This window comes from Triticum aestivum, chromosome 3B (assembly GCF_018294505.1).
Source record: "Triticum aestivum cultivar Chinese Spring chromosome 3B, IWGSC CS RefSeq v2.1, whole genome shotgun sequence".
Classification (NCBI taxonomy): Eukaryota; Viridiplantae; Streptophyta; class Magnoliopsida; order Poales; family Poaceae; genus Triticum; species Triticum aestivum.
This window is the reverse complement of record NC_057801.1, coordinates 262,334,308-262,357,615: the sequence shown is the minus strand read 5'-3', so window position 1 is coordinate 262,357,615 and position 23,308 is coordinate 262,334,308. Positions and strand designations below refer to the sequence as shown.

General features: G+C 46.5%; 1 protein-coding gene across 1 annotated transcript; it reads left to right on the top strand.

Annotated features, from left to right (window-relative positions):
• Nucleotides 1-4,027: 4,027 nt before the first annotated feature.
• LOC123069634 (translin-associated protein X) lies at nucleotides 4,028-22,534 on the top strand. Its single transcript, XM_044492540.1, has 7 exons — nucleotides 4,028-4,220; nucleotides 4,292-4,422; nucleotides 18,643-18,722; nucleotides 19,246-19,387; nucleotides 19,458-19,607; nucleotides 19,705-19,906; nucleotides 22,249-22,534. Exons 1-7 carry the CDS (start codon nucleotides 4,085-4,087, stop codon nucleotides 22,350-22,352), a joined length of 945 nt encoding a protein of 314 aa, XP_044348475.1. The 5' UTR covers nucleotides 4,028-4,084; the 3' UTR covers nucleotides 22,353-22,534.
• Nucleotides 22,535-23,308: the final 774 nt, after the last annotated feature.

Genomic DNA, 23,308 nt, shown 5'->3' with positions numbered 1-23,308 from the left:
AGACCCGAAGCACGGCGAACTCGTGCATGATGAAACGGAGGCCAAAACGGGCGGCGCGCTACTCCTAGGGCGACTACTCGAAGCCACGAACGCGTTGGTGAGCTCGGAAGACCAGGACGAGCCCTACCGTGATGGCTGCGAGCTCGATAGCGGAGCCAGGGCGCGGCAATGGCGGCGCATCGCGCACAGCTTGCTGCGGCACGTAAACGGAGCTAGGACGGGGAGAGGAAAGGTGTGGAGCTCACCGAGTGGCTGACACGAAGGCCCGTGGTGGTTTAGGAGCTGCAGAGACGGCGCCGGAGACGAAGAAGATCGACGGTAGCCGGAGATGGGTACGAGGACGAACGGCGACTGCGGTGCTTCCCGGTTCCAGCTGAGGCCACCAGTCGACGTAGTCGACCCCGGCGGAGCTCACCGACAAGGTCAGCGGACGCGGGTCCGCCGGTGGCCGCGACAACGACGGAGGGCAGCGGTGACTGCGCTCGGGCCGCGGATCTGGAGGAGAGGAAGGGCGGAGCGAGCGCGTGGGCGAGAGAGAGAGGGGAGCAAGTGGGCGAGTGGGAGGCGAGGGTGCCGAGGCGTCAGGGCGGCCTTATCCTCTCCCGTCGACGGCGAGGTGGTCCGGCGGCGACGCGCGGGCGCGCGCCCTCGGTCGGTTGAACAGGGGAGGGGAGAGCGACGACCCAGGGGGTGTGGGCCAGCCTGTTGGGCCAGCTGGCTCGGGTGGGCTGAAGTCTGAGTGAGGCAGAGGGCCTCTCTCTCCCCTCTACTTCTCCTTTTCTTTTTCTTTTTGTTGTTTTTCTTTTTCTTTTCCATCAGCTTTTGCATTTTCTTTTAGCCACAATTGACTTTGCAAAATTATGCCACTGGCCAAAACAATTTCAAAGAATTAAAGTGCACTGCCTCAAAAAGGTTGGGAGGCTTTTGGAATAGTTGCCAATTTTATAAATTAAAAAGGGCATTTAATTTATTGCTTAGGTCACTGTTTTAAGTAGTTTAGGCCACTTAAACCCTTTGCAAAAATGTTGGTTCACCATCAATATTAGTTGTGGAATATTTGGCACATGATGAACATTTTTATTTTTATGTTTGAGAAATTCTGAACTCCCCTCAAAATTTGAATTTGAATTTGACTTTGATTTTTCATCAAGTGATAATTAGCTCAATAAACATGGTGACCTGGCACCATTAACAGGGGATTACTGTAGCATGACACTGAGGGTGTTACACGCGTCCCTAAACTTGGCTCCCCCTCCCCCTTCGCCCCCATTCGTACATCGAGGCCACCAAAACCCGCGAAACCCCACGCTCCTCCGTCGGCCTCCCGACCGCTGCCCAGCCGGAGACTCTTCCCCGACTACGTCGTCCACCGCAACAGCTTGCCGTCCCTCATCCACCGCACCGGATGAGGATCCGTTGTCGATCTCGTCGTCCCGACGGATCAGCCGCCCCGTCCTCCACCTCCAAGGAGCTGCCCCGACGTTCGCCTCGTCTATCGCGCCACCTCAATCCCCGACCTGCCACATTGGAACCGCAGCACCCTCACCAATTCCTCCGATGAAGCCGAGGCCAACTCGGCGCCACCAAGGAGGTTCTGCACTCACCGCTGCATTTTATCTTTTATTCGATCTCACGGGGCTGCCGGTGCTCGATACTGAGCAGACATGGCGTGTCTCCATCGATGGCGCCGTCACCGGCCACATCATCCATGGCGTCTCTCCCCCATGCCGTTGATTCCTCGGTGGCGACTTCCACAACGGCACTAGATGCAGCTGCTCCGGCTGTCGCTTGCGTTCTGGCTCTGTTCTTGCTGTCGGTCGCGCTGCTGCACTGCTCCTGCTTTCGTTCGTGTTGCTGCTCTGCTCTTGCTCTCGCTTGCGCTGCTGTTGCTACTGCACGACCTCCGACAGCTACAGGAGTTGCTGCTTTAGCACTCGCTCGTGGTGCTACTGCACAACTTGCTCTCTGTTAGTGCGTTCCCTGCTCGAGCGTCTGCTGATTTAGATCACTGCTTCTCTGCTACTAGTGCTCGAACGCCCTAAACATCTATTGCGATGCTCTGTTACTAGTTCAATCAGTTTTGACAGTAAAATTCAGTTTCGACTGTGAAGTTCATTTTCTGCAGTTAACTTCAGAGTGAACAGTACTTACAGCATCTGTCGGAGCGGCCTAGGCGCGGCTGATGCGTTTTACATCTAGCACTTTTTGGTGATGTATTTTACATCATCTACTGCAGATGGTATTAGGGTCCCACTTCAGATTAACGTTGTCTGTCTTGTCATGCTTCAGCCTCGTCGCCGTACACCTTAGCGGAGCTGCTCCAACGACGGAACCGTCCATCACAGCGGAGCAGTACCCTCAGCGCCGTTTCCAGAGGCCTCAGATCATCTTCCCCATTGCCGGCAGCCACGCCAACTGCATTACCATCATCGACTGAGCAGATGAACCTGAGGACTACACAGTTCCGGAAGAGAGGTCGCAGTCTTTCGTGTTTGCTTATGTTATACTGGTCTTTCATGCTATATGTAGAAAACTCCGTGATGTTTCTGGTAATCAACCCGCAACCCAGTTTTAAGCCAGATTTTTGCTTTTGCAGGAAACCCCCTGATATTTGAGTTAATTAGCCGGCAGTACATATCAAATGCTTAAAAAAATATCCAGATATTTTAAACCCAAATTTTAAATTTAACATGTTATATATGAAATTTGATTAGAAAATTGTGTAAAATCTGAATATGATGTTATTCTACATGTTAACTATTAAAAAAATGCTATTTAGGATGCAACCTTAATCAATATCAGATGATTTCTTTTTCTTTCATACAATGCCGATCCTATTAAACATGAACATCTCAGCAAAACTAGGATTGGAAACGAAAAAGCCATCTATAACCATGCATGCACACCTCGCCAAAAGCTCATGGAGGAAAAAAAAAGCAAATTTATAATCTTATGCCGAGAGAGATGATTTAGGATTGACAAAATTCAGACATGTTGTGATTGGGTGAACATTGAGTCCACCCTCGGCGAGGGTAGGAAGGAGGATGCGTGGCAACACATATGGGATGCCATGTGTTGAAATAAAGGATGTAGCCTATTTGAAGTATGGAGACATGATTATTGGGTTAGAAGAGTGTGGTATTTTTTCATCCCTTGCAATAAACATACTATTTTGCTAGTATATACTACTTCCTCCGTCCCAAAATAAAATAAACGTCTCAGGTTTAGTACAACTTTATACTGAAGTTAGTTTAAAGTTGAGATACTTATTTGGCGACGAAGGGAGAATGACATTAAAATATTTAATTGTCATTTGAGACGCCGCAACAAAAGTTTGCAGGATAGTCAGAAGTGCACATTGAACCAATCTGTGGTTGGACAGTGGTGTCCTCGACTCATCAGGTTTCAAGTCCTGAACTTACATTGGTACTCGCATTTTCGTGGATTTATTTCAGACCTTCTGGCGAGGTGCGTTTGATAGGAAAAGATGTTTCGTCGACTACGAATAGCGACTTTGTCAATCTTCTTTTTTCATGGAGTGACTTTGTCAATTTTAAAATAAGGACTGGGATCAGGTGACATGCGCTATGGTGATATGCACGGTGACATGCGGCCCAAATACAAATTTAAACATTGCGAAAAAATCTGAAAAAAATCATGCATATTCATAGCACATACTAAGATAACCCCTAAAAATGTCAGATCAAAATTCAAAACATACATCTAGAAATAAAAAAGAGAAACTCAGATGTGAATAGTTTACAGAGAACCGTTCGGGAACTATTCATGACAGATTTCTTTTTTTTTGTTTTTCGATGTATGTTTCGAATTTTGATCTGAAATTTTTAGGGGTTATCTTAGTATGTGCTGTGAACATGCATGATTTTTTTTCAGATTTTTTCGCAATGTTTAAATTTAAATTTGGGCCGCATGTCACCGTGCATGTCACCGTAGCGCATGTCACCTGATCCCAATCCTTAAAATAACGTGTGTATGTCATGTGTAAAAAAAAGTCTAGACACACGAAAAGAGGCAGCCACGGGCCCTCAAGAGCCGCGCCGAAACCGTGGGACGGGCCAGCCAGATGGTGCCCCTACGCGTCTGCCACCGCCTCGTCCACCTGCGCGGCCTCCCCTCCTCGCTTCGGCTTCCTCTCCCCTCCACCATGGCGGCGCCCCAACCCGGCTGCAAACCCCCTCGCCCCACCACCACTTCTTCGCGTAATTCACCTCCCTCCTCACCCCCACTCTCGCTCCCTCTCCGCGTTCTCACTGTCTGCTGCTCTCTCCAGCGTCTCCTGCCGGCCCGGCCACCAAGAGGTCCAGGACAATGGCCACCGACGCGGCGACTTCTCCGGCCTCGGCGGGGTGCTCCGCGATGAAGGCCGAGTTCACGGGCCACGCTGAGTACCTCAACGCGCTGGTATGTACGCGCGGGCGCTTACCGTTTCTCTTGGCTTCGCTCCCTCCCTGGATCAAGCCGCTGCTTGACGTGGCGGCTGGGCGTGATGCTTTCGCCGCCCGGGATTATTTTCTGCTGTGTAGCGCGCTCGAAGAGGGGTAGTCTAGAGCTTTATGTGTAGGTCAGCGCGTGTCTTTTTCTCTCTTGCCAAGATCTTCTCATGCGTGCTAGGTGTTCGGAGAAATTACAAGGAAATTTGTGCTGTATCTGCCTAGTGCTGATCCCGAATCAGGCAATGGGCGCTCACTTCGATAACAAGTTACAAGGTCACTCACGTTAGAGAGATATCAGCACAACAAGCCGAACACTCAACAAGTGCCAAGATCATTTGTGCTCAACCTGAACCAACCTGATATTTTACGAAAAAACTATTACACTAATGTGTGGTGTAGGCGATGCTCAGTCTTGACCCAGTGTCACGTCCTAGCCGCGGCAAGGTTCGCCGGACATTGATCAACTACGGCGAGGATTCGGATTTGGGAAGGGGAGAGAGACGAGGTAGGCAGCTAGAAGATAGAATGAGAGGTTCAGAGTCATTTCATTTCTTCGATGCCGAGACTCGACCGTTGCTTATATAGCTCAAGGTCCATTACAACTCACACCCTGCCCACACGGTCCATTACACAGGCGCTAGCCAGCCCAACCCACCATTTGAATTACGCACCAGCGCTTGACGCCTTCCCAGTCTTGCCTTTACGTCTCCCAGCTTGGCTGACGCCCATGGCCAGTACCTCAGGACTGACAGTACCTCCCCCTGAAGATCCAGCTTGCCCCCAAGCTGGTGCCTCTGGATAACGCGCCTTGAGAACGTGGTAATCCTCCCAAGTGGCTGCTGTGGAGGGCATGGTTGTCCATTTCACCAGAATCTGCTGGTGCGCTGCGTTACCCTTCTTCACCAGACGACGATCCAAAATTTCTTCAGGTGCGAGGCCAGGAACAGATAGGTCCAACGGCTCTGGCAGTGTAGCAAAAACGGGGGTGTGGTCAGGTATGTGCTGTGCCCCTGGGTAGCTCCAACCTGTATGCAACTTGACCAATCTTCGACAGGATCTTTCATAGCCAGCTTAGGACAGGGACGATTTGCCACTGAAGATTGGGTATACGGCTGCAGGCACAAATATACCATTTCCCCTTCTGTGAATTGACGATCCGACCTCTTTTTGTCAGCATTGTGCTTGTATTTGCACTGCGCCCTGGCCAAATGCTCCTTTAAAACTGCTGCGTGTTAAGTATGGGATGACAGCCAAGCCTGAACATCAGCATTCAGCGAAACTGTCTGACCATGCAACTGGCCCACATTAGGGTCATGTCCATATAATGCTCTGTAAGGAGTACAGCCCAGAGAAGAATGGCAGTACGTGGTATTATTACCAAAGTTCTGCCTGAGGTAACCAGGAGGCCCACTTAGCTGGTAAATCATGTACTGCACAACGCAAATACATCTCCAGACATTGATTCACTCTCTTGGTTTGTCCATCCGTTTGAGGATGATAAGCTGTGCTCATTTGCAGTTCAGTGCCCCATACTCTGAAACAGTACCTTCCGAAAAGCACTGGTGACGATCTTGTCACCATCAGATACAATGAACAGAGGCAGACCATGCAGTTTGACTATGTTATTCAGAAAAACTTTAGCCACTGAAGCTGCAGTGAATGGGTGTTTTAGATGCAAGAAATGAGTGACTTCAGTAAAACGATTCACCACTACTAAAATAGCATTAAATCCTTTTGATTTAGGCAAGCCCTCAATGAAATCCATACTTGTAGCTTGCCAAGGACCATAAGGTATAGAAAGTGGTTGTAACTGACCTGGCACTTTGCATAATTCATGCTTTGCTTGTTGACAAATGCCACATTGCTTCACAAAGTTTTCCACATCTTTCTTCAGACCAGATCAGCTGAACAGTTGTTTCACTCTATGATATGTTGGTAGCATGCCTGAATGCCCCCCCTATAGTAGTGGAATGATAAGCCTGGATTAACTTGGTTTGGAGCCCAGCATTGCCCCCACCCAGATTTTGTCCTCATGTTTAATCAGCCCCTCTTGCAACTGTTATCCAGGCATTAGCATCCAAAGCCAATTTCTGAAGAAGTACTTGAGCAGTGGATCTACTGTGTAAGAATTCATAATTTTTGCGCCCAGACAGGTTTACTAGTGGACATTGTTGAGAATAGCAACTTGTATTATTAGGAGGTCAAAGCCAACATATATACACATACATGAGGATGCCAAAAGGCTACAAGAGGATGCCAAGAGAGTAGAATGCAAAAGGCCAAAAGATATCACTTAATATAACTCTAACACCCCCCCCCCCCTCAAACTCATGGTGGATCCACAACACTGGGTTTGGAGAGGTGAAATCCATGCTGCTCTCTAGTCTGAGCCTTCGTGAAGAAGTCCGCTAGCTGTAATTCAGAAGGCACATACTGAAGAGCAACAACATGTTCCTGCACTGCAGCGCGCACATAAGAAGCATCAACACTAATGTGTTTGGTAAGCTCATGCTTCATGGGGTCCCGCGCAATATTGATAGCACCTGTGCTGTCTGACAGGAGGGTGGTAGGTGTAGTAACAGAAACACCAAAATCCTCCAGTAACCAAGTCACCTCAGCCGTCAGAAGAGCCATAGCTCGCAACTCAACCTCTGCGCTCGAACGAGAAACTGCAGTTTGTTTCTTCGTCTTCCAGGAAATGAGGGAACCACCAAGAAAGACACAGTAGGCAGAAAGTGGACGGCGATCTGTAGGATCACTAGCCCACGTAGCATCCGAATAGGCCTGGAGCTGTAACGAACTGGAATGGGGAAAAAAGAGACGATGAGAGATCGTGCCACTAAGATATCGTAGAGCGTGAAGAAGGTGACTATAGTGAATTGAAGCGGGAGCAGAAACGAACTGACTCAGAATATGGACAGGATAGGAGATATCCGGACGGGTGACAGCAAGATACACAAGACTCCCAACAAGATGACGATAACGTGTTGGATCAGACAAGGGCTCACCATCAGAAGCATGAAGGTGAACATTGAGCTCCATAGGAGTCTCAGCAGTGCGCTCATCACTAAAAGCCGCACAAGTAAGAAGACCCTGGTTATACTTTTCTTGGGAAATGAAAAGGCCAACAGAGGTGGAGAAAACCTCAATCCCAAGAAAGTAACAAAGAGGACCAAGATCAGACATAAGGAACTGCTCATTAAGATGGGCCTTGACAAAGGCAATGCACTCAGAATCGTCACCAGTGATGATCATGTCATCAACATATAGAAGAAGAGTGCGACCACGAGCAGAAAGGTGGACAAACAACGCTGGATCGTGATCACTGGGTGAAAAACTAGCAACAGTGACCACAGAGGCAAAACGCTCAAACCAAGCGCGAGGGGCTTGCTTAAGGCCATAGAGAGAGCGACGAAGACGACAAACCATGCCATCGGGAACTGAATACCCAGGTGGCTGCATATAAACCTCCTCACGCAACTCACCATTAAGAAAGGCATTTTTAACATCAAGCTGTGACACAGACCAGTGGCGAACAGAGGCCACGACGAGAAGTGTGCGGACAGTGGTCATATGGGCCACAGGAGCAAATGGCTCATCATAATCACGACCATGCTCCTGCTGAAAGCCATGAGCCACAAGACGAGCTTTATAACGCTCAAGAGAACCATCAAAGCGAGTCTTAATCTTATAGATCCACTTACAAGTGATGGGATGAACATGGGGAGGAAGAGAAACCAGATCCCTTGTGCCGTTGTGCTCAAGTGTGGCAATCTCCTCTGCCATCGCAAACTGCCATTCAGGATGAACAACAACATCACGATAAGAGGTAGGCTCAAGTACAACTGAAAGGCCATATTGGCTAGGAGAATAGCGGTCAGAAGGAGGGCAAGGTCGAGCCTGAAGACCATAAGTCGGCTGGGACGAGGAAGACGGTGCACCAGAAGTAGATGGCACGTCAGTAGATTCATCCATACCACGTCGACGACGGGTATAATGAAAGGAAAAGTGGGATGAGAAGGAACCACCGGAGGTGATGGAGATGGAGAAGACATCGGTGATGAAGGTGGAGTGTCATGCAATAAGGAAGGAGAAGACACGATAGGAGAAGACGGTGTCGGATCTGCAATAGTGGGACGAGAAGGAGTAGGAATATGAGGCATAGAGGGAGGTGTATCAGGAAACGTGAGAAAAGAGATATCCTCTACTGAAAAGGTCGAAGAGGATGGTCGTGGGTAGAATGGACGAGACTCATCAAAAGTCACATCCCTAGAAATACGCATCCGTCGACCAATAGGATCCCAACACCGATAACCCTTATGTTCATCACTGCAGCCCAGAAAAACACATTTGACAGACTGAGCGGTTAGTTTGGTGCGTTCTCGGGGGGCAAGGAGAACATAACAAACACAACCAAACAACCGAAGAGCAGAATAATCAGGAGAATGATCAGAAAGACGCTCTAGAGGAATACCTCCTTGTAGAGCAGATGAGGGTTGAATGTTTATGAGATATGTGGCAGTGGAGACAGCCTCGGCCCAGAAATGAGGCGGAAGAGAGGCGGCAATCATCATCACACGAGCTGTCTCAAGAAGGTGATGATGCTTGCGCTCAGCCACGCCATTCTGAGTGTGAGCACCGGGACAAGAGAACTGAGCAAGAGTACCTTGCTCAGCAAGAAAACCACGCAACATTTTGGAGATATACTCGCCAACGGAATCAACACGAAACTCGAAACACACGAATAGGTGTAGAGAACTGAGTGTGGACCATGGCGGCAAAACGCTTATAAATAGAGAACCTCGCTATGAGAAGACATGAAGTAAAGCCAAGTGTAGCGAGAGAAATCAGCTATAAAAATAATACAGTACCGATGGCCCCCTTTGGAAGAGAAGGGAGCCGGACCCCACACATCTGAATGTACTAAATCGAAAGGGCGCTGAGACACTGACTCACTAGTAGGATAAGGTACCTGAACTTGTTTACCAAGCCTACAACCCCGACATTGTAAGGAGACATCTCCTGAGACAGGCCCTAGAAGACCACGACGAACTAAAGACGATAGTGGAGAACCACAAAGGTGACCAAGTCGATGATGCCACTGCTGGAAGGAGCTGGTAGCTGAAGCGACGAAGGCAGATGGATGTCGAGTGTGGTGGTAGCGGAAGGAACATTAAGCCAGTCCAACTCCCAAAGCCCCTGAGAATCATGGCGGCGCGGAGGACAAGGGACCTCACCGGAAAGAACAACCTAGAGACAAATGCCACGCATGTGAATGCGCATAAAGGCAACGAACTCAGAATAGTTAGCCCCATCAAATATCACTTGGCAGCGCGGGATGGCAACATAGCCAGATGACGCCAAAGACATGGTGCACCTTTTCCGTCTTTTTTTTGAGTAGCAAAGGTCACCCAACTCAACTGACCAAGATGAGAGCGACCAGAACCACCAGCAGATCAATCACAGGAAAAGCCAGCCGAACGAGGACCAAATCGATTCGACAGAGTCGCGATCTGGAGCAGTAGACACCCGGAGAAGAAACGGCAGCAGCCACTCACGTGACCACGCGAGCGCCCCGTAGACAGCCGCGGAAGACAGTAGCGTCGCGGACGGGCGGGCGGGCGGTAGCAGCAGTGCAGACGGGGCCCGCGACCGGTGGTGCTGCAGAAGGCAGTAGTGGCGCGGACGAGGCCGGCGGCCGGCAGCTGTAGAAAGCAGCAGCGGCGCGGACGGGACCCACGGCCGGCAGCGACCTTGGAGAAGGACGAGCGGCGAGCTGCTGGATCGATTGAGACCAAGTCCGACCGGATCCAATATTAGCCAGCGGATTCCACGCGAGGGCCAAATCGATTCACAGTGGATTCCACATGAGGGCAACAACTAGCCAGCGGCTGGGGATCAACTAGCTAGCTTGGATGGGAAGTTCTTGTAGCTGGAGATGGACGCAGGCAAAAGCAAAATCACGGCCGGCAGGAAAGAGAACAACAGCGGCCGTGTAGGTGTTTGGACCGGGTGCAGCACGAGTTGCGCGTGCGGAAAAAAATACCTAGAGCTCTAATGCCATGTTGAGAATAGCAACTTGTATTATTAGGAGGCCAAAGCCAACATATATACACATACATGAGGATGCCAAAAGGCTACAAGAGGATGCCAAGAGACTAGAATGCAAAAGGCCAAAAGACATCACTTAATATAACTCTAACAGACATTGCCTAGACTGAAAACAAACGTGACACCCTGGAAAGAGCATCAGCTGCTGTGTTCTCCACTCTTTTCTTGTACTGTATAGAGAACTGTAAGCCAACCAGTTTTGTCGTAGCCTTCCTAGTTCCTTTGCAAATTAGAAGTCAAATTTTGATCTCCCAAGTGGCAAGGACTCTGGCGATCAGTTTTAATCACAAAAGGAGCTCTACACAGATAAGATCTCCACCTGTCAATGGCCATCATTATAGCTAGAAATTGCTTCTCATATATGGAAACCTTGTGGCTGTTAACCCCCAAGGCCTTGTGGTAATAAGCTATGGGATGGTCCTCTTGTGTAAGCACAAGCCAGTATTGCAAGCATCTGTTTCCACAGTAAAGGATTTGTTGAAATCTGGTAATGCCAGAACTGGAGTAGTAGCCATTGCCTGTTTCAACAATTGAAAAGCTCTCTGGGCTGTGGCCATCCACTGGAAGGCCTGTTTCTTGAGAAGAGCTGTCAGTGGTTTAGCCAGTAACCCATAATTCTGGAAAAAATTCCTGTAGTATCCAGTGAGCCCTAAAAATTCCCTTAACTCAGTGACATTTGTGGGAGTGGGCCAGTCCACCATGGCAGCAGTCTTTGTCGGATCAGTAGTAACTCCAGCATCTGAAATAATGTGGCCCAAATACTCCATGCTCTGTTGAGCAAAAGGCATTTACTTTCCTTCACAAACAGCTTATGCTCTTGTAGTATATCAAACACTGATTGCAGATGTTTCAAATGCTCTTCTAGAGTTTCACTGTATACTAATATATCACCCATGAAGGCCAAAACATACTTCCTGTTGGGAACTGCAAATATGAAATTCATAAAGGATTGGCAAGTTGCTGGGGCAGTAAACAACCCAAAAGGCATGACTTTAAACTGATGCTGTCCATTATGTGTTTTAAATGCTGTTTTGAATTCATCTGCTTCTGTCATTCTGATCTGATCATATCCTGACCTAAGATCCAACTTAGAAAACCACTTAGTGCCTCATAATTCATCTAGTAACTCATCAATCACTGGCATAGGAAATCTGCTTTTGATAGTTAGAGAATTGAGTTTTCTGTAGTCCACCCAAAATTCCAAGTGCCATCCTTCTTCTTCACCAACGGAACAGAAGAGGCAAAATGACTTAAACTGGGTGTTATTAGACCAGCTTTGAGCATTTCAGCAACCTGTCTCTCAATTTCATCTTTTCGCAAAGGAGAGTGTCTATAAGGCCTACAGTTGGCATTAGGAACCAGGTGAATGGCACGGTCAAACTCTATGGGAGGCAGGGTCTTGGGATCAACAAACACTGCTTTGTTAGTCTCCAATAGTTGCTGTACTTCAGTTGGGACTTGAGCACCCGGAGTAGCAGTAATGGGTTGTAACACAGCTGTGGCTCAGATGTCATTACCCTTCTCCCATTTCAGCAGCTGGTCCACAGAAATTTCTTGGATAGACTCTTGCTTGGCAGGTAAGACCCCCTGTAACTTCACTTCTTTTCTCTGATACACAAACTGAATCCACTTCTCAGCCCAATGACGGTGCATTACACCCCACTGTTCCAGCCAGTCCATCCCTAAAATAATGTCATGTCCTGCCAGTGGTAACACTTTCATAGAGGTTGTGAAATTATGGCCTGAATCCACCAGGTTAAGTTGGGTACAAATTCAGTGTATGCCACCAAGTCTCCATTGGCCACTTTAACTTGCAAGGGGTGAGTCAGTTTTTCTGCAGTAACTGGCACTCTGCTCAACAGGGCCTGATCCACAAAGGTGTGTGTACTGCCTGAATCAATGAGCACCAGCACCACTTGATTACCCATGAGAGCCCTTAGTTGAATAGTTTTAGGATGTGAAGCTCCAGACAAAGCTGTCACAGAGATAGTAGCACACTCTTCCTGAAAATTGTCCACTAAAGCATCTAAGACAGCATCAGATATTATCTCATGAGGATCAACCACTTCAGCTGCCTTAAGTTGAGCTGTAGGAGCAGGAACCTGCTTGCATACATGCCCATATATATATTTTTCTCCACAACTGTAACACAGACCATTAGTACGTCTATATTCCTTTAACTGTTTGGCTTTCCGCAATTCTCCAGGAGCAAAATTTGGTCTGGTGTCAGTTCTAGTAGATGTATTCTTCTGATAACTAGACTTGTATGATTTCTGTTGAGCCAACAGCCCTTCATGAACTGTATCATACATGGATGCCACCTGAACATTGGGTGGAAGTTGGAGCTCTACCACTGATCTCAGCTCTTCCTTCAGTCCCATGACAAATCTAGCAACCAGAAAAGTATCACTGATAGTGGGCTCATACAAGCTTATATTGTACACTAACTGCTGGAACTGAACCTTGTACTCTTCCACTGTATCCAACTGCTTGAGTACCATCAGTGCTTTGATCCTCTCTCTGAATATTCACATGAAACTTGTTAGGAATAGCAACTTGATATTATTAGGTGGCCAAAGCCAGCATATATACATGTACAAGATGAAGCCAAAAGGCTAGAATACAAAAGGCCAAAGGCCATCATTGGTATAACTCTTAACACCCCCTCTCAAACTCATGGTGGATCCACAACACAGAGTTTGGAGAGGTGAAATCCATGTTGCGCTCTAGTCTGGGCCTTCGTGAAGAAGTCTGCTAGCTGTAACTCGGAAGGCACATATTAAAGAGCAATAACATGATCCTGCACTGCAGCACACACAAAAAAAGCATCAACACCAATATGCTTGGTAAGCTCATGCTTCACGGGGCCCCGCACAATACTGATAACGCTTGTACTGTCTGACAAGAGGGTGGTAGGTGTAGTAACAGAAACACCAGAAACCTCCAATAACCATCGTAACCAAGTCACCTCCGCCGTCGGAAGAGCCATAGCTCGCAACTCGCCCACTGCACTCGAATGGAAACTGCAGTCTGTTTTTTCGTCTTCTAGGCAATGAGAGAACCACCAAGAAAAACACAGTAAGCAAAAAGTGAACGGCGATTCGAAGGATCACTAGCCCACGTAGCATCGGAATAGGCCTATAGCTGTAACGAGCTAGAACGAGGGAAAAAGAGACGATGAGAAATCGTGCCACGAAGATATCGTAGAACACGAAGAAGGTGATTATAGTGAACTGAAGTGGGAGAAGAAACAAACTGACTCAGAATATGGACATGATAGGAGATATCCTGACGAGTGACATCAAGATAGACAAGACTCTCAACAAGATGACGATAACGTGTCAGACCAGACAAGGGCTCACCATCAGAATCGCGGAGGTGAACATTGAGCTCCATAGGAGTCTCAACGGTGCGCTCATCACTAAGAGCCGCACGAGCAAGAAGATCCTGGATATACTTCTCTTGGGAAATAACAAAGCCATCAGAGGTGGAGGAAACCTCGATCCCAAGAAAGTAACAGAGAGGACCAAGATCAGACATAAGGAACTCCTCACTGAGACGGTCCTTGACATAGGCAATGTACTCAGAATCGTCGCCAGTGATGATCATGTCATCAACATATAGAAGAAGAGTCCTACCGCGAGCAGAAAGGTGGACAAACAATGCTGGACCATGAGCACTCGGCGAAAAACCAGCAGCAGTCACCACAGAGGCGAAGCGCTCAAACCAGCCATGGAGGCCTTGCTTAAGGCCATAGAGAGAGTGACGAAGACAACAAACCATGCCATCAGGAACAGAATACCCAAGTGGTGGTTGCATATAAACCTCCTCACGCAACTCACCATTTAGAAAGGCATTCTTCACATCAAGCTGAGACACAAACCAACAACTGACAGAGGCCACGGCAAGAAGTGTGCGGACAATGGTCATATGGGCCACAGGAGCAAAAGTCTCATCGTAATCATGACCATGCTCTTGCTGAAAGCCACGAGCCACAAGACGAGCTTTAAAACGCTCAAGAGAACCATCAAAGCGAGTCTTTGTCTTATAGACCCACTTACAAGTGATGGGACGAACATCGGGAGGAATAGAAACCAGATCCCATGTGCCGGTGCGCTCAAGGGCAACAATCTCCTCTGCCATTGCAAACTGCCATTTTGGATGAACAACATCATCTCGATGAGAAGTCGGCTCAAGAACAATCGAATGACCATAGCGAGAAGGAGAATATTGGTCAGGGGCGGACAAGGCCGAGAACAAAGACCATAAGTTGGCTGAGAGGAGGAAGACGACGCTCCAGAAGTAGAGGGCACATCAGTAGACTCATCCACAAACGTGGACGACGAGTATAATGGAAAGGAAAGGAGGGAAGAGGTGGAATCGTTGGAGGTGGAGACGGGGAATGTATCGGTGATGATGGTGGAGACTCATGCGGTGAGGGTGGAGTAGAAACTGTAGGAAAGGACGGGGTCGGATCTGCAATAGCAGGACGGGGAGTAGGAATACTGGGCACAGAGGGAGGTGTATCCGGAAACGTAAGAAAAGCGATGTCCTCTGATGTCCTCTGTGGAAAAAGACGAGGAGGATGGACGCGGGTAAAAAGGAGGTCATCAAAGGTCACATCGCGTGAAATACGCAGCCGACGATCGACAGGATCCCAACATCGATAGCCCTTATGCTCATCACTGTATCCGAGAAAGACACACTCAACATACTGAGCGGCGTTTGGTGCGTTCACGAGGGCAAGCAAAACATACCAAATGCAACTAAACAAATGAAGCACCGAATAATCAGGAGAACAACCAGAAAAACGCTCGAGAGGAATACCACCCTGTAGAGCAGCAGATGGCTGAATGTAGATGAGATAGGTGGAAGTGGTAACAGCCTCATCCCAAAAGTGAGGCGGAAGGGAGGCGCCGATCATCATTGCATGCGTCGTCTCAAGAAGGTGACGATGCTTGTGCTCAGCCACACCATTCTGAGCATGAGCACCAGGGCAATAGAACTGAGTAAGAGTACCTTGCTCAGCAAGGAATCCTCGCAGCACACGGGGACTCGAAAACTTGGTATGGACCATGGCAGCAATTTTTTTGTATATAGATAAGACCTCACTACGAGAAGACATGAAATAGATCGATAAAAATCATCTATAAAGATAATATAGTAGCAATGACCCCCTTTCGAAGTGAAGGGAGCCGGACCCCAAACATCAGAGTGAACGAGATCAAAAAGGCGTTCGGACACGACCTCACTGTGAGGATAAGATAGCTGAATCTGCTTACCAAGGCGGCAACCCAGACAATCCAACGAAGAGTTACCAGAGACAGACCCCAGAACACCGCCATGAACCAAAGACGAGAGACGAGAACCACATAAATATCCAAGACGATGATGCCATAGTTGAAAAGAGCTGGTAGATGCAGCAATAGGGGTTGTGAGACTGGCGACGATGGCAGCGGAACGAAGACGAAGCCAGTCAAGTTCCTAAAGACCATCAGAGCATCGAGGGCCAGCACCAATCAGAGTGCCCATGCGACGATCCTGAACAGAACACGAATCAAAGTTGAGAATGACCCTACAACTAGAGTCAACAGTCTGACCCCAGATATGAGCTGCATGGTAAGTCGGGGAACATGAGCGACAGAGGGAACATGAAATGAAGAAGTGCGAAGAGTGCCTCGGCTAGCTACAGGGAGGGGAGTGCCATCAGCCATAAGAACACGAATAGGAGACTCGACGGGTCGAACGGATGCCATAGTGGAAGAACCATGAGTAATATGAAAAGAAGCTCTAGTATCAAGGATCCATGGGGATGTAACTGAATGAGTAGAAGGTGGTTTCTCAGTGCCAGAAGAGTCAGTCACAGAAACTGCAGAACCTGACGATGAAGAATCTCAGGCAGCAAGCAGGCATTGCAAAGTAGGGGACAACGCCACAGACGGACGAGCACCAAGCACCGAGCGGCGACGTATGTGTGAGACTTGGTCAATGTAGGGAACACCGCCGAACAACGCCTGACAGCACGGGATGGCGACATAGCCCGATGGTGAAAACATTGTACTCTTTTTTCTTTTCTTTTCTTTTTTCTTTTTTTCTCTCTTTTTTTTCATTTATCTCTCTCTCTCTCTCTCTCTCTCTCTCTCTCTTTAACCAATCTGCAAGGGCGGAGTATCAATCGCCTCACACCTGAAGAGTCAACCGAACACCAAACCAGCAACCACAAACTGCAGAACATCGAACCAGCATCCAGGTACACACGAGCGGTCAGGATGGGCCTGGACGAGAGCGGTCAGGACTAGGGAGTGGCGGCAGATCAGGCAGCGCCTCGATGAGGGAGAGCGAACAGACAGCGCCTCGATCCAGAGGGAGAGTGAACAGACAACGCCTCGATCCAGAGGGAGAGCGAACAGACAACGCCTCGATCTGGAGCGGCGGCCGAATCAGGAGCGAGTGCAGCGGCGGGCGTCCTGCGTCAAGAGCTGGCGGCGGATGTGCTCCCGCGTCCCCGCGTCGCAGCTCAGCAGCGGGCGTCCTGCGCCAGGAGCCGGATGTGCCCCGCATCAGGAGCCAGCGGCGGGCATCCCCAAGTCCCCGCGTTGCAGCTGGTGCAGCCGAGGCTGACTCGATCCAGAGCACCAGATGGCGTGTCGCGGTCCAAAAAGGACGCGGTCCAGAGAAGTTGATCAGGGCAGACGACTCGAACCAGAGAAGTGGATTTGTGGCGGCACGAGCGGCTCCTTGGCGAAACGGGACGAGGAGCAGCCGGAGTAGAGAAGGAGACCACGGCGGCGGAGTAGCGGGTCAAGCACGAGTTGTGCGCGCTAAAAAAGGACCTAGGCTCTAATACCATTTTAGGAATAGCAACTTGATATTGTTAGGTGGCCAAAGCCAGCATATATACATGTACAAGAGGAAGCCAAAAGGCCAGAATACAAAAGGCCAAAGGCCATCATCAGTATAACTCTAACAGACCTCCTGTAAAATAGCCACACAAAACTGCTCCAAAGTGTAAAAGGCACTGTGCTGTTTGAATGCCTGATACCAGTGTGCAGATTTATCTGAAAGATACAGTGCGGCAGAAGTAACTTTGAAATTATCAGGGATATTGATACAACTGGAAGAATGCTTCACACTTATTGATCCAAATCCTTACATCCATACCATCAATGCGAGGAAAATCCATCTTAGGCATCCAGGAGCGCTTCCCAGCAGGTTTATCCGTAGCTAGAGAACAGTGTGATCGACAGTGGAAAAAAATTAACATGTACCTGAGGAAAACGCTGTGGCGGACAAGCCGTAACTCCTGGTGCTGCCCCAAGGATACCATCGGACACATCAGATGCTGTGGGAGAACTCTCACCACTGGGTGGAAGAACTCTCACCCAAGGATACCATCAGATGCTGTTGAACCTTCCCCAACGTATCACAGGAGAGGTTGACTTTGCCCTGTACCTGATCCAGACGTGTCTATTACAACTCACACGCAGCCCGCACGGCCCATTACACAGACGCTAGCCAGCCTAACTCTGCCATTTGAATTACGCGCCAGCGCTTGACGCCTTCTCAGTCTTGCCTTTACGTCTCCCTGCTCGGCTGACGCCCATGGTCAGCACCTCGGAACTAACACCCAGTTGATGGGAAAGATATTTCCGTTCCTCTCTCCTGGTTGAAGCTAGACTTCTTAGCATCTTTGTTTTCGGATTAAGAGGGGGTTTGTCTTTGTCATTATACATTTGCACGTGGATATCTATAATAGCATGGCAAAGTTGCAACATCTGTCAGATTCCATTTTCTGTATCTGAGTTAATTGCATGAAATTATCTACTACTTTAGCATTCTGTCTCTTCAGGGTTCCCTGAACTATATTCTAGAAGTTTTTCCTCTTGGGTCAAATGTGCACAATCAACACTCACCATTAGAACTGTTTTTTCTATTAGAATTTGTTCTTCCATTTCAGAAACTGAAAGCAGGCATGTTGTCACAGTAGGATGTTTTGTTTTTACTCCCTTAGGTTATTAGGTAATTACTGAGTATCAGTGCTTTCATATTATCTTATCACTGTTCTCTATCATTGTAGAATGATAAAAGGGAAAGGCTTGTGAAAGCAAGTCGGGATGTGACAATGAACAGCAAAAAGGTCATCTTTCAGGTCCACAGGTAATTGATACAGAGTGCTGATGGCCTGCTTCATCTGAGCATCAAAAGTTGTGCTAGATGTATCACGATTTATCTATTTATTTTTGAAAAAGGAAGAAACTTATTGCGGTTTTCAGAATAACTTGGAGCACTCTTACTTCTTAACCTTGATCTTTTATGAATTAGTATGCTGTGTGACGTTTAAAAATGTGGGATGTGGAAATGTGTTCTTTTACAATGAAATTATGTTTGGCTTAGTGTAAACACGTGATGCTGACTTTTGCCGAACATACCCAAGCCAGTGGGTAGCTGCACAGACAATCAGGAATTCTGCATGAGTTAAGTGGTTTGAAGTATTTGTTTCCTCCAAATCAAATGTGATGATAGAAGCAGGATTTTAGCTTAAATATCATGTCCATCATGTAGCATGTGGCTTGAAATTATAAACAGCTCTTGGAATTGATCAAACTTACATCTGCAAATGATCTTCAATTTCCAATGTGTGACAGTTCACATGTATTCTTATACTATTTTTCTTCTCCAGGATCAGCAAAAATAACAAGGAGGAAGTTCTTTCAAAGGCGGAAAATGACCTTGCTGCTGTGGTTAACCAATACATTGGAAAGTTAGTAAAAGAACTACAAGGAACCGACTTCTGGAAGCTCAGAAGAGCCTATACCCCTGGTGTTAGTATCAATATCGTCCTTCTACATTTGTTTTGCCAGAAATCCGACATGTTTTTCATGAATGCTGCAGGTACAAGAATATATTGAAGCTGCAACATTTTGTAGATTTTGCAAGACTGGCACTTTATTGGGTCTAGCTGAAATTAATGATTCTTTGCTTGCTCTAAGTGATAAATCCATTGAGCCCTTGCAGATAAATGTGCTTGACTATCTTTTAGGGGTAAATATACTGATATATTTATAAATTATTTATGATCATTTTCCCTTTTCTGTACTTGCTGGAAGTTAATGCTATTTCTGTGCTGCCAATGTCTTAGGTTGCTGATTTGTCAGGAGAGCTAATGAGGCTTGCAATTGGACGTATATCTGATGGGGAAGTTGAATATGCTAAAAATATATGTGCATTTGTACGTGACATTTATAGGGAGCTGACCCTTCTTGTGCCACTGATGGATGACAATAATGAGATGAAGAAGAAAATGGAGGTTATGCTTCAAAGCGTAGTGAAAATTGAGAATGGTATCACTTCTTTCATGCCCAACATCGTATGCTAAGTACATGAATGATCTAAACCTTTTGTTTGGAGACATATGGTGATGATGGAGGCACCGATTTGGGGAGGACTAGAACTAGAATAGCCAGCGAAAGAGGGAAAATCGCAGCAGAATTTATGGATTGTTTGGTTTGAAGAAAAAACTCGTCTCACTACGGGTTAATCCATTGAACAATCGCATGAATTTTGGTGGAAACAACCCTTGTTTGTTATTCCATTGCTTGGGTCCAACCAATGTGGTGCTAGCCTTATATAGTGCTTAGAATGGATAAAAACTAAAGATATTGACACTAGGCTTGGACGTGCTGGCTGACTGTAGCTAATTTATCTTTGTTGCACAATCCATGTGCTCAAATGCAAGGAAATTATGCATTCCAGGGGTGAATTTGATCAGAAGAAGCAGTGATTAACATTAGCACAACATATAAACTAGACATGATACCAACTGAAAATACAGTTAATAGACCTACCATATTGGCGATATAATTATCGGCTTCCATAGATGTTGCCGAGGAGGCGCAGAAATGTTGTCTATGAAGTGGTGTATATTTACACAAATGTAGTCACCTATTTATTGATTAAATTAATCATGAAAATGCATAAATTTCTGATAGATAATCAGCTACATATGACACTTAAGAATCTGGATTTGTAGATTATTAAATATCAGTTACACCCTGGTAAAAGGTTGGAGCGTACTATCTTCACATGTACATAATGCTATATAATTTTGTGTGTTCTCCTTGACTCTGTAACACTCACACCTTAGTTCCCAGACCACCAACTGATCTTAAATGTTGATTCTTACTTGCCAGTTACCACCAGTATATGCTAACAAAAAGAGCAACTTTTCTGCTTTTGCTAGAATAGCTGATCTTTTAAGAAGGTTCTCCTCAACTGAAAATGTGTTGTCCGGTAGTTGCAAAGTTATATTGTGAAATTGGCAGTCCTTTGCTGCCTTTGTTTGTAAGGACTAATGATTCTGCTATTGCTTTAGACATTATTTAGCAGTTAATTAAGCGTGATTTCCGTTCGTAAATCACATGTTTTTGTTTGATCTTGTGTTCTTTTATTTATCTGTACTTTTATTTCTACGGTGACACTAGATATCCCATCTTTCAATCATTTTGTCTATATACAACAAGAACCACCATGACTATGTTAAAGTTTATCAAGGATCAAACTAGCATGAGTAATATATTTGTTTGGTTATTAGTGTTTTTAAGTATACCCAACCTGAACTAGGGTTGGTTTTAATCGTGCTATTTAAGTTCACATCTGAACTTTCTTGTTGTACCATGTGCTAGTCAACTAGAATCATTCAGTGGCACCTTAATTGTGTCTGTCAAAAGCTCGTTGTCTGTTGTAGTACCTCTAGAAAAGTCCTGTGTTGGTTTGCACTCGGACGTTCCACATTTTTAAACAAAAAGAGTGGTCTGTATTTTGTACATTCAGAGGTGGGTGCTTGTGTTTAAACCTTGAACCTACGTGTTCAGAGTTGATTGTTACCTACCTGTGCATCTTTAAAAATTCTCAAAAAAAACTAATGTACATTTGCACAAGTATGTAAACCTTGAACCTACATGTTCAGAGTTGATATATTTTTTTAGAATTCTTCAAAATGCACAAGTACCTAAACCTTAAATTCAAGCAAACATCCTTGCGGGTACAGTAGCTTTTCCCAAAAAGCTGTTTTACTTTGAATTTATTGAATATATGCAGGAAAAAACAAGTACACGATGTTTCTGCTGTTTATAAATAATAATTGTAATCCACTTAGTTTAAATGGTTTGATTCTCTGCCACAATGATAGTTCAGAAGCTTTTGTAGTTTTTACTTTTTCTGAACTATCTGGCACAAAAAACTTTGTTGAAAATTGATAATTTAGCTTATTCAAATATTTCAACGCTTCCTTCTATTTTGTGGAATTACATTTCAAGCACAACAGGTTCACAAGTACTGGGGATAGCTTAGGTCTGCTGTGCCGTCCACTTCATCAGTTATCTTTTTGCTTTTGTTTCAATATTGTTGATGTTATCTCCTGCCTGTCTTACTGTCATTTTTTGTCGGTGTATTTCTGTTTTTAAAACACATCGGACTAGGGGCACTACGTATTTGTTGATGTCCCCCCTGGCAGTGTTTCTGTATGTAGGTGTGCTGATTTAGTTTAGATCCACCTTCTCTGAATACCTAGATTTGCATTTGTGGTAACATCATAATCTTATGTTCGTTATTGTTGGATCCATATTAGGGCAGATGCAATTATACTTCTGCTGACTTTGACGCTGTGCATGTATATGTTATACAGCTTGCTTCAGTGTTCATGTGAGAGGATCTGAATACATCGCTATGCTGGGATCATCTGGCGAGTCAGACTATGCCTTCTTCGGTGCCGCCGACTATGACCAATGAAGCCAGACCGCCTAACAGACATGTTCGGGGACCTATCTCAAAAAAGAAGCTTTGAACATGACTGTATTATTTATTGCTTGTGCACAGCACACCGTAGAACATGTAATATCTGTATTCTGTAGCATTGCAAGACTAACCTAGCATTCTTCTTCTTCTATGCACTGGTTGTTTCTGTTTCCTTATCTTCTGATGCTCTTTTGTCCCCTCCAGAAAAGTCCCTTGAGGGTTCTGAACATCAGCTCTAATCACCTGATATGCGTTCAGACCTCACCAAAGTAGAGAGAAAATAATTGTCTTGTTAATACAATTTCAAGAAAAATCATCAAATCTCCAATTAGTTTGGATTGCTTACCACATGTCTTAATAATTATAGTGAGGTGTACTGGATAATTTTCTCTCAAAATATACCATCCCCTAGAGAACGCCGTAAGAGATGATATGCCGCCACCTTGGAACATTTGGAAGAGGTCGTACCCTGCCCATAGGAAATGTTCAGCGCTAGCCGCCGATCAACCGGCCTAGTTTTCAGTCGGTCACTGCACGGGCGTTGAATACGTGTGCGTGTGGCCGTCGGATCTGTCTTCCCATGTCGTTTTTTCTCCCCCAAAAGAACAGATCTGACTAGCGCAATCGAAAAAAAAAGCAGTGGCGCATCCGACACTTGCAGTGGACGAGCGAGGTGACCAACCTCGAAGCACCACCGCCGGTCGCAGTGCTCCATTGACGAGTTCGCGCCTCGGTTTGCTGGTCGCAGCAAAAACTCCCACCGGTAATAGCAAACATGTGTGCCAGTTCGAGCAAAAAAAACCATCGTTGATGCCACCCCGTCGCCATCATAGCAAAACTGCTCAATGATAGTTGCTTTTGTTTCTGAATGCAACAAAATATGGCGCCACCCCCTATCGCCCCCAAACCACTCCCATCGACGGGAGCAAAAAAATCCCTCACTTCAAACT